This window comes from Lissotriton vulgaris, chromosome 5 (genome assembly GCF_964263255.1).
Source record: "Lissotriton vulgaris chromosome 5, aLisVul1.2, whole genome shotgun sequence".
NCBI classification, from domain to species: Eukaryota; Metazoa; Chordata; class Amphibia; order Caudata; family Salamandridae; genus Lissotriton; species Lissotriton vulgaris.
In genome coordinates, this window is record NC_141693.1 from 1610620420 (window position 1) to 1610632639 (window position 12220).

Sequence of the window (12220 nt, forward strand, 5' to 3'; positions counted from 1 at the left end):
CTAAAAGTTGGCAGGTACAAGGCACTGAGGCTTTGCACCGTGCATGTCTCATCCCAAATCATATGTTGTTTTTGAATTCTACCATCTCACAGACAACATGTTTTGGATTGGCTACTTCTAAAAAATTAAATGCTCCTTCCTTCCCTGATTTGGAAGAATATTCAAGTTGGGAAAATTCAACAAAATTTTCGATTAGAGAGTTGCAAACCTTATTTCTAAATTCATCCTTTAACATATCCAGTTTGGATCCCAAGGGTTGGTTGATGTGGCACAGAAGTGCAGATTCGTGTCAACATCGTTTTTTGGGTCTGGCTGAGGGTTTTAGACAGGTCAGAGTAGATCCCCGTTTTGAGAGTGACCATTCTGTAACCACTTATTCAGTAGGTAAATTGTGTCAGAATTGGCTCAAACACTCTACATTGGCATCGGTCAAACTGCATTTGTCTAAACTGACTGAAGAGGTTGATTTGAATGATTTCATAAAAGGCCCGGCTAGAGGTAGATCTAGAAGATGGATATATGCCGTTTATAATGAACTTTGGAAAACATCACAGATTGAAGCGGCTACCCATCTTAGGGCTATTGATCAAGCTAATTTGGAAAAAGTGCTTGCAGTAGTGGATAACAGCATTAACACACTTTCCTCCCGCATTTACACATTGGATAATGTTGTGTCATCTGTTGTTGAAATTGTACAGGATGAAGTGTCTGTTTTGTACCATGGTCAAAATCAATCGCGTCCTATTATGCAGTTTGCATGGACCCTGCAGACACTGAAAAACGGAAAAATGCCTTGGAATTATATTAATGTCTCATCTCTATTTGCCCCTTTTAATTTGACTGAAAAACAACTTTTGCTTCCAATGAGAGATGCTTCTTTTTCCATGTTGCACATTGAACGATTGGAGTCTTTGCCCTTTTTTAGCGGCAGAGGTCACTGCTGCTACATGGCTTTTCCACGGGTTAATAACTTTACCATTTGCCCTTTTACAGTTTACAAATTGCATGAAATATTTTGCCATTGGTCGGTAGGAGCCTCTTGGTAACTCCTATTTACATGAAATGAAATGAAAAATTGCATTTGTATAGCGCATAACCGCCCTGGGGCCTCGCAGCGCTTGAAGATAAAATGGTTTTAGCGCAGGCTCGGGGCAGATCAGAGAGATTTAGCAAACAAATGCGTTTTTAGGGCCTTTCTGAACGAGAGGAAGTTGCTGTTACCCCGGATGGCAAAGGGGAGGGCATTCCAGAGTCTGGTCGCCGAATGAGAAAAAGAGCGGCCACCCCAACGGGCTTTGTTAATTTTAGAGGAGGTGGCCAGCTGCAGGGTACCAGACCGAAGGGGGCGTGTTGGAACATAAGGCATAACCAGAGGGTGCAGAATCGCTGGGCCTACACGGTGGAAGGATTTGTGCATGATGCACAGAGCTTTGAACTGCACTCTGGCAGCCATTGGGAGCCAATGAAGGTCCTTCAGAGCCTTCCTCGCCGACTGCCGACGGGACAGATTGAACAATAGGCGGGCCGCACTGTTTTGTGTGACCTGGAGCCTCTGAAGGACCGAAGCCGGTGCTCCCAGGTAGAGAGCGTTCCCGTAATCCAGGCGAGAGAGAATGAGGGCCTGGACCATGATCCTCCTCGCCTGGAAAGGGAGCAAAGGGAGCACCCGCCGGAGCATCCTCATTAGTCCGAAGCAAGTGGCAGCAGTCTTAGTAGCCTGGACAGAGAAATCAAGGGCAGTGTCAAGCCAGATCCCGAGGCTCTTTATCTGGGACTTGGGCGCAGGAGGAGCGCCAAGACATGGTGGCCAGACGGGTGCAAGAGCAGACGGGGAGGGATTTCCAAGGAGAATGATGTCTGTCTTCTCCCCGTTAAGCTTGAGACAGGAAGCTTGCATCCAACTGGCAACAGCCTCTAGACAGGGGCCTAAGGTGTTGGATGATCCATCTGCGTGGTCTAACGAGACCACCAGCTGCGTATCATCCGCGTAGGTGACTATACGCACACCAAAGGGATGGACTATCCTGTCCAGAGGTTCCATGTAGGCGTTAAAGAGGGTCGGGCTCAGGGAGGAGCCCTGAGGGACCCCACACCTGAGAGGATGTTTAGGAGAGACTGTCTCACCCTCAAAGACCCGGAAAAAGCGCTCACTCAAAAAGGAGGTGAGCCAGTCCAGAGCTGCGCCCGACACGCCCATGCCCGCCAGTCGGTATACTAGCGTGGCATGGTTCACCGTGTCGAACGCGGCACTAAGGTCTAACAGGATAATGGCCACCTTTCCTCCCCGATCCAAAGTCGTTCTTGCTTCCTCTGTGACCGCCAACATGGCATTTCTGTGCCATGTTGAGCCACATGAAGCCTGGTCGCTCCCTTTCACTTACAGATGCCTTAGGGACGGTAAGGAAGTTTATCTGAAGGGAGAGGAGTGCACGGAAACACCAGATCACTCATTAATGTGTAGACACATACAATTGCATGGCTCTTGTAATCAGGAACGGCCTAATTTAGCGTGTGTTTTAAAAGGTACACCAGTGCCCGCTATTGACCCGACTTTTACTTTATTAGCGAACGGTAGTTATTTACTTTTGAATAATGAAGATTGCTGTGGGTTATTAAAAGGCATAGCTTATGTTGTAACAGTCAGTGAGCGTGTGGTTTGCTGTAAGAATGTGTTGTATCCACCCACGCATGGGAACCTGGATGTTTCCATCTGGCCGAGGATTCCGACCTTGAAGTCAGAGTTCAATAAGATGAGCAGAATAAGAGCCTTATTGTCACAAAAAGAAGTTGCCCTGACATCTGCTCGTGAAACATTTGTCCTTCACATAGCTAACACCCGCACAGAAGGGCATGCTTTATTAAACACTGACCTGCCTTTACATTTCGGGGAGCTGATTCATACAATCTTTAACGCGTCCTCCACTTCGGGGCTGGCTCATTTTTTTAAAGTAGTGAGCAGTGGTCTAGTGACTTCTTTCCAAAAGATATTTGGAGTCATTCCTGCTTTCTTCCATTCGATCTTTTCCTGCCTATTTGGTGGATTTCCCGTTTTACTTGCACTGGCTGCTGGCTTTTTGGTGCTATTTTGTTTTATCCAAATGGATGCCCGTACTGTGTTCGCAGACGAGCTGTCGCAGTTAGCACTGTTTCGCAACAGGATGCTTGAATACTATGGTGCGCTGCCACTCGCCACCCTAAGTGCAGCATATGGATTATCATTTCGATTTTCCTATTTCACCTGTGTCCAGCCTGTCTTTCATTGCCTGAGCTGCGATTCCGTCTGGGCCCTGGATTTGTGTCTCTGCAATTTGGTGTCTCTTGATGTGGAATTTAATTATCTCATGAGTCCCTTAGTTACTCATGAATTACTTTGTTCTGACAGAGGGATTATGGCCTTTGCAGCAATGCATGGAGTACTGGGTCATTGGAATATATTCGCAGCGGCGCATGATTTCTTGGCACACAGCTTCATTGAAAACCCACCGAGTTGTCCTCTGATGGTACTAGAGGCTCCGGTAATTGAAGAGCATGTATGTTATTTCTCACTATTGAATTGGATGGCTGAGTTATTTTCGGATGATAACAGTGACTTCCTTTTGGAAGCTGTTGCTGCTTATTTTGCATACTCAGTATTAGGCTGACTCCTATTGAGGCCTTTGATGGCATGATTTTTTTTTCTTTTCTCTCTCAAAATTTTTTAAAAATTATGATGGACAATTTTTTTTATATCAGACCTATTGGCTTTAACAAGAGTGGACATTACATTGTCATGCTGGTGAGATTTTGGATTTTTGGGCGGACTAAATTATTTTTCCTCACCTATTTGAATTCGAACTGATTACTTTATTGAACTCTGCATTTCGAAATTGAGTCCCTTATCTTATCTTATCCGTGCTCGGATCAATGGAGGGTGTCATATAGATATATATTGCCTGTATGCTGTGTTAAGTTAGCATGAGCTTTTTAGGAGTTTAAACGCCATTTTACCTTTCTGCTGCTTTTGCACACAACACATAGATGTTGCTTTAGCTTTGAACCTAGTAGAGTGTTTTGATTCATGCGAGAATAATATGTTGTTACTCCGATATCAGCTTTGCTTGGCGAGCTGTGTCTGTACAGTGAGTGCAGTAACCTTCAAGGATATCTCAATACAGTGGTAGTTGTGAGCTCTGATCTTCGCACGTTCCTAGACATAACATACATGCAACTGCGGCCAAGTTCTGGCTTTAGGCGCGTTTTATATTGCTTTGCACGAGAGCATACAAACACACTTGATGGTGCTTGTCATGCAAAGAGCTGGTGGAAGATGATGTGATCCCTTACCACTAGGATCTTGAGGTATGGGGCCGCCCTGCTAAAACCCCAAAATACCTTCTTAGATATAATATAACATACTAGCTAGGGAGGGTGAGAATTAGTTTTTTTTAAACCGTATTCATTTTAGCATAATACCATGCTTTCATCATTTGTGTTCTATGGACTAGTGACTATGCTGATTACTTTGTTTCTTATAATATGTTTGCTTGTATTAGCTAAGATACTGCGTTTGAGAACACTGCATTAGTGAATAAATATTTCAAATATGCACGTGTCCTCTTTTACTCCTTGTTCTGGATTGAAATGATTGTATAACGAGTGTTCATGTGTTCCACGTTACCTGAGGTGTACTAAGTCCATGTTCTGGTTTGTCTAAGCATTTGGAGTTTGTGATAACCAATGAGACACTGTATCTAGTCTGGTAGGGGATTTTTGGGTACTAAGGTGAGTTTTGGCAAACCCTAATTCACTGAGGCTCCAAGCCTCTATGCACAGTTCTGTATGAGCACGGAATCTACGAGCCAGCACTTGAGTTTTGCCTGCGCCAGCCATGTAAACACGGCTGAGAGGCACCTCTGTGCAACACCAGTACTCAGGTCGGAGCCTTTCCAAGTAAATAGAAGCTGGGTGTCATCGGCGTATGCCATGATTTTAGCACCCAGCTCTTTAGCCAGGAAGATCAACTGAGTCAAATAGATATTAAAAAGTAGAGGACTCAAAGTGGAACCCTGAGGGACTCCTGCTGAAAACTCCCTGGCAGAGGATGAAAAGGGGGGCATCCAGATCTGCTGGGTGCGTTCATCCAAAAAAGATTTTAACCAGGCCCATACTGCACCAGAAATGCCAATGGAGGAGAGTCGGGCAAGAAGGAGCTGTTGAGTCACTGTGTCGAAGGCGGCAGAGAGGTCCAACAAGATCAGAGCCGCTCTGCCGCCCCCGTCCAAGCACTCCCTGACCGCCTCTGCCATCTCCACGAGCGCTGTCTCTGTGATATAGGAGGTTCTAAAGCCAGATTGGGCTGGGTGAAGAGCCCCAGATGTTTCCACAAAGGTCTCAAGTTGGCGGAAGACCACCTTTTCGCACACTTTGGCCAGCGCCAGCAATAGAGAAATTGGGTGATAGTTAGATAGTACAGAGGGGTCAGCAGCAAGTTTTTTAAGAAGAGGAAGAAGTTTGGCCTGTTTTCATTGTATTGTTAAAGTAGCAGACTGAAGCGACCAGTAAATGATAGCAACGGCTTCCGAGCAGACAATCTCTGCTACCCCGGCTACAGCTCTAGCTGGACATGGGTCAGAAGGGGAACCAGACGTGAGAGATTTGAGAATAGCAAGGATGTCAGAGTTCTCTGCCTGTGAAAACTGAGAAAACAAAGGGCTAGTAAGTTTACAAGGTTTGTGTGTATATATATGTGTGTATTTATGTGTGTGTGTGTATTTATGAGTATATATGCGTGTGTATATATGTGTTTGTGTGTATATGTGTGTGTGTATATATGTGTATAAATGTCTGCATGTAATGGTGTCTATATATGTGTGTGTCTGTATGTGTATATATGTGTGGGTATATGTGTATATGTGTATATATATATTTGTGTATGTATATATGTGTCTGTATCTATATATGTGTCTGTATGTATATATGTGTGTGTATGTATGTGTGCGTGTGTGTACATATGTGTATATGTGTGTGTATGTATATATTTGTGTGCATATGTGTGTGAGTGTATATAAGTGTATATATGTGTGTGTACACATGTATGTGTGTGTATACATGTATATGTATATATATATTTTTGTTCACTGAAAAAAACAAATGTTACAGGGATGTTACAGTTAGCTGAAGTTTCACTAGTACAACACCAGTGGAATTCAGCAGTTATAGTTAGCTGAGCTAACTATAACTCATGCTCCCGCAATGTACTTCTTATGACCTCACATATTACTTCACTCATGACATAGTCAGTGACATCACTGATGACATCACTGGTGACATCTGAAATGACATCACTGATGGAATCATTCATTGACTCTGAGTGTTTTTAAAAGGTTTATGAGTGTTGAATATAGAGTGTCTGAGCAAAAGAAGATGAGGTTAAACCGTCCCACATTTGCTTTTCTTGGTCTTCTCTGAACAATATGGTAAGTTTTTTGTTTTTGTTTTAATGGTGTTCTTCTTGTCTTCTGATTATTTTTCCATTTGAAAGTAGAATGTAGGCTGTGGGTCTAATCCTTTCAACCATTGCTTTTGGCCTTTCTCGTTCCGGCATTGGCTTCAGACTTTGTGGGTCACATCTGTGCAGTATTCATCTCTCACCTAATGCTATTGGACTTTTAGGTCTAGTCTTCCGCATCAAAAAGGATGCTTACATTTTTTTTAATTGCTGGTGAGAATGGAGGATTTCTTGTAATATTTTGTTTTTTATGTCATTCATCTAAACTACAATAAATTTAAGCCTTCAATCATGCACTCATACAGTCACAAACTACTTAATAGAACAAAAAAATCACAGTTGTTGTCTTCTAATATAAACCTTCAAAATAGCTGGACATATTGACTTAGCCAATGCTTGTACTTAAATCAGACAGATAATCCATGTTTATCGATGATACAGGAATACACTTTGGCCCATCAACGCATAACATTTATCCAACTAACCCAACTATTGTACAGTCTTTTATTTAGTGAGCTTCAGGTCGATGTGAATGCACAGCCCAGGCAAACGATATGTTGGTCATGGAGAGAAATGGCATGGTGAACTTATGTGACATTCAGATAATTCATGAGAGGCCTTCTAATAAATCCTTTCCACAGACAGTAATAGCATGTGGTAATCTCCATCATATTTAATTACCAACTTAGTCTAATGCTCATAAAAAGTTAAAAACAGTGGTGTGATGTAAAATGTGTTAAAACGCCACTGAGAGTCCCACTGAGGGGGAATCCCTCTAGGAACTGGCGGTACATTATGCACCTGAAACGGGAAGCAACACTTACAATGCAACTTTTACAACACACTACCTTTACAACAAAACTTTTACAATACAACATCCATTACAACGCAACCATTACAACGCATGTCACTACAACGCATACCACTACAACGCATGCCATTACAACGCAGTCATTACAACGCATACCATTACAACGCATACCTACACTATCCAACACTTACCCTACTGTTGCACCCCCTGGAGTTAGAATAGTAATTTTTACCCCTACACTATCCAATAAATACCCTACTGTTGCACCCCCTGGAGTTAGAATAGTAATTTTTACCCCTACACTATCCAACACTTACCTTACTGTTGCACCCCCCTGGAGTTAGAATAGTAATTTTTACCCCTACACTATCCAATACTTATCATACATGCAATGTAATGGTATGCGTTGTGATGGTATGCGTTGTAAATGTAGTATGCGTTGCAGTGGAATGCGTTGTAAAGGTAGTTTCAAAGAATTCGTTGTAATGGCATGCGTTGTAATGGAATGCGTTGTAATGGATGTTGCGGTGTAAAAAATGCGCTGTAAAGGTATGCGTTGTAAAAGTATGCATTTGTCACGTTTTAGACACAGTTAGTGAGACTACATGTCCCAGAATGCTTGTTGTGTAGTCTGTTTTCGCTCTCTCCCACTTTCTTCCTGCTTCCTATATCTGTGCCTTCCGGTAAGCCCTCGGTGCTTGTCACCTGTGATGTTGCCTTTTCCCGTGTGCTTATCTGACCTGGACCCTTGTTGACGGAGTACGGTGCTACTCTGCCCTTTGGATTATAGTTTCTCGGCTGGACTAGCGCAGCGGAGGCGCGCTGGTACTTTTTCCTTCTGTCTCCGCGGCGTTTGGTGAACTTTGAACTCTTTTGGGAGCCGAGCTGAGAGAGCTGAGTCAGAGGCTCTCCATTATAGCGGCTGCAGAGACTTTGAGTGTGGTTCTTTTCACCGCGATATACTTATCTTATTTGAACATTGGCTATACGGAGCAAGTAACTGAGCATTCATTCTGCTCTTCTAGTTTCATGATAATACTTGTTTCTGGAGCATGGATAGCGGCTGAACATTTTGGATTTGTCAGAGCTGTTGAGAAGCTCGGATTTGGTTCTCGGAGCACACTGGGAGCAAGAATCTTTGGCCCACATGCCTCAATGTTAGAAATTGCAATTTCTTATTTGCGATTTTTAAGGAATCGCAAATAAGGAATCGCAATTGTCTATTCATGAATGTTTTCGCATTTTTTTTGCGATTTGCAAAAATTTGCTTTTTTTTGCGAATCGCACAAAAAATGCGTATTCTTAATTGCGAATTCGCAATTTGCGAAAAACGACACATGATGAATTGCATCAATCTGATTGCCAGGAAGCCAGTAAAGCAATCACAGGCACCTGGGAACTGGTTTGACTGAAGCTCTGGCAGTTGGACTTTGAGGCTGCTTTGAGAGGTTGCTGCTGCAGTCTGTGTTCTTCACTGTTAAGGAGAAATTGAGATGGAAAACCAAGAAGAAGAGGGGCCCTCAAGAAAAAGGAAAATTAAGTTTTCAGAGAAGGACCTTGAAATCCTTATTGAAGAGGTGACTGACAGGCACGTTCAACTTTTTGGCAAGTTGTCACATAAGGTACCTGATGCTGTTAAAAGAAATATTTGGCTTAACATACAAACCAAGGTGAATGCGGTTGGTGTTGCCCACCGTGAAATCAGCAACTTACAGAAAAGGTGGTACGACTTGCGTAGTCGCGCAAAGGAGAAGATTGCGTCAAGAGTTAAATCTGCAAATAAAACAGGAGGTGGTCCCCCCAAAGACATACCCACAACCCCTTTGGAAGACCTTGTGGAAGGGACACTTTTGACTGAGGCAGTTGTGGGTGTCATGAACATAGACACGTCTGATCTCATTACCCCATCTGAAGGTAAGTCTTAATATAAGATGTAAGACAAGTAAACTTAATGAAATACTTGTGGTCTTTGCCAAAGTGAACATAGGGAAAGCTTGTTTTTCAAAACATCATTTACTTATTACATTACATTATCTGAAGTTGCCAGCTCCAGAGTAGCAATCTATTCATGCTTTAAGCAATGCATCTTGGGAAATGTAGTTTCTATCATTAAGTAGTAGGGTAAAAGTCATATTTGTAACTTTGACTTAGACAGAGTAAATTTAATGTAAATGAAACCATGTCAAGGAAACAATTACTCATAATGTAACTTTGTTTTTATTTTCACATTTACAAAGCAATATCTAAAGTAAAAATATGCTTGCACTTTTTCAAACAGAATTGCTTCAAGAATTAATTGAGCAAGATTTGCGGGATTTCAGTACCCTAGAAATCCATGTAAATGAAGAGGCTAATAATCCAAGTACTTCCACTGCTAATCTGCCAGTGAATGAAAGGCAAAGAGTACGCCAGTTACTACAAACTGATTCAGAGGAGGGTAACAGTCAAACTAATCCAGTCACAAGACCTGAACCAACACCAACAGTCACCAATGCAAGGCCTAGTAGGCGAAGGAGGCAAAGTCAATTTTATAGACGGCGTTCTAAAACATCAAACTTGGCCACATTTGAAGAGGGATCCAGCACTGGCAGTGTTGTTGAGGACAAAATATTGAAGATACAGCGCCTGCAAGGCAAAGATGTTAGAATTATTAAAGGCAAAATAGCACATATGTCTAAACAACTTGGTGGCATTCACAGCACTATGAATAGGATGGTTGAGGCTTTGAAAAATGGCCATGAGGCAACTGCTGAGAAACTCGACAGGATTGCTAAGTCATTAGAATCAATGTGCACTGTAATGAAAATGCAACATAAGGAAAGTTTGAATAGGCACCTGAGGCTAATGACCAGCTTACATGGTCAGAACAGGCAGTTGTCACGCATTTCTACTTGTGCAGCAAAAATCTGCAAACAAAATGTTGTCATGCAGGATAAATTAAATGATGTTTTTGTTGAAATTTCAAGGGGAATGGTGAGAGGGAATGAATTAGTACATGCTTCAAACAGTAGTGACCCACAAGGGATTGCTTGTTCTAATTTTGACAGTGTTGTGGGTCGTCAAAGTGTAGACCCACCTGAGATTGCCATTGCTGGGACAAGACGTAGCAATAGAAATCTGAAAGAAGGGTGCCTAATGGTTTTGGAGAAAGATAAAAATGCTGGGAAGGCTTTAGGTGTGCGCGGGCGTAAAAAGTAACATCATATCAATGTTTTTCCCATGCATGACTATTTGAAGAATGTTGCATTTACCAAAAGTTTCATATTTACAAGAATTTCTTCCTTTAAACATGTCATTAATTGATTTAGTTAATTGCTGAAAAAGCTATTTTGAAAGCACATCATCTTATGTTTGTTGAAAGAAATTACAATTACTATGGCAAAAACACAAATAAAGCCTTGTACCTTTCTCAAAAATAATTCTGTGTAATCTCAGCTCTTCTTCTCCTTCCTTCTGCTGCTTCTGGTCCATGTTGTCTGGCTGGGGGTTGCTGTGGTTGATTGTCATTTGGCGGTAAGACATCTTCTTCTTCCAAATGTATGCCTCTCTCTGTTGCCATGTTGTGTAGCATTGCGCATGCAGCAACTATTTTACAGCAAATTTTGGGATTATACTGCAAAGTTCCACCAGTCTTATGCAGTATGCGGAACCTTGATTTAAGAATACCAAAGGTTCTCTCAATGACATTGCGGGTTGATTTGTGAGCTTGATTGTAATGTTGCTCCTTTCTAGTTGCTGGGTTGAGGTATGGAGTCAAAATGTAAGACCTGACACCATAGGCACTGTCACCTTTCAAAAAACATAGATATATAAATGACATTACTAAAGCAGTGAAAGTGTATGAATTTTACTAATTGAATAAAAATTGATTTTCCATATTTACCTAGCAAATAACCATCTCCAAACTGTCCAGCAAGAAGTCTTGCATGTATTGCGCTGTGCTTAACCCCTTCCACGCTCATGACGAGCTGGGCTCGTCATGGTGTAGCCTCCTGGCACGCTCATGACGAGCCCAGCTCGTCATTTAACATGGGTTTTTTAAAATCTCAGCATACGGCCGTAATTACAATCGCGCCCATGAGGTTAAAGATGTATGAATCATGGGCACTGCCAGGGTAACTAGCCACTATGTCAGTAATAATGGTCTTTGAGTTACATATCACTTGAATATTAAGTGAGTGGAAACATTTCCTGTTACGGAATATATACTCATTTTCTGAGAGCGGACAAATAGGTACATGTGTCCCATCCACACAGCCTATTACATGTGGGAATTGTGCCATATTATAAAAATCTACTTTAGTTTTCAACAAATCCTGTTGAGAAGTTGGAAACTTTACGTAATTCCTTATTCTATGCAACATAGCATCCAAAAAAGCATTAAAAAATCTTGAAAGGGAGCTCTGGGAGACACCGCCAGCAATGGCTACTACTCCCTGAAAAGAACCAGAAGCTAGAAGGTGTAGAGAACACAGGACTTGTACATGAGTAGGTATTGCTTTTGTCCTGCGAGTCTCCCTTTGCAAAATAGGGTCTAAATCATTAATTAAATCTAAAATTAAATTACCAGTAAACCGGTACCTATCATAAATCTCATCATCAGTTTGCAGAAGCAAGGTTATGCGTACTCTAAAAATTCTCTCTTGTATCTGCCTTCTCCTCCATCCTGCAGCTACTCTCAATCTGTGGCGGCGAGCCAAAAAGAAAAGTGCTGCCATTGTGCAATGCTCCTGGAAGTTCTGTGAAGCCCATCAAAAGAGGGAACTTGAAAGACACCTGCCTTATATACTGTAGCTGCCAATCAGCAAGGCACTTGTATATGTGTTCTGCCCTAAAGAGCAGTGGAGATGGATGAGAGATTAAAAACATATATGACTCTCTTATTTTCACACCCAACTGCCTTTAAACTGTTAACATCATCA

The 12220-nt window shown here is 42.1% G+C and overlaps 1 protein-coding gene across 1 annotated transcript; it reads left to right on the forward strand.

The window, feature by feature from the left end:
• The first annotated feature begins 8791 nt into the window (after positions 1-8791).
• Positions 8792-10496, forward strand: LOC147716815 (uncharacterized). The gene is made up of 2 exons (XM_086920439.1): positions 8792-9212; positions 9577-10496. Exons 1-2 carry the CDS (start codon positions 8792-8794, stop codon positions 10494-10496), a joined length of 1341 nt encoding a protein of 446 aa, XP_086776565.1.
• Positions 10497-12220: the final 1724 nt, after the last annotated feature.

What these genes read in the sequence shown, in the direction of transcription:
- LOC147716815 (XM_086920439.1), top strand. Translation starts at nt 8,792, where the DNA reads ATGGAAAACCAAGAAGAAGAGGGGCCCTCAAGAAAAAGGAAAATTAAG. An exon ending in TCTCATTACCCCATCTGAAG is followed by an intron (nt 9,213 to 9,576) that starts GTAAGTCTTAAT and finishes TTTTTCAAACAG; the next exon opens with AATTGCTTCAAGAATTAATT.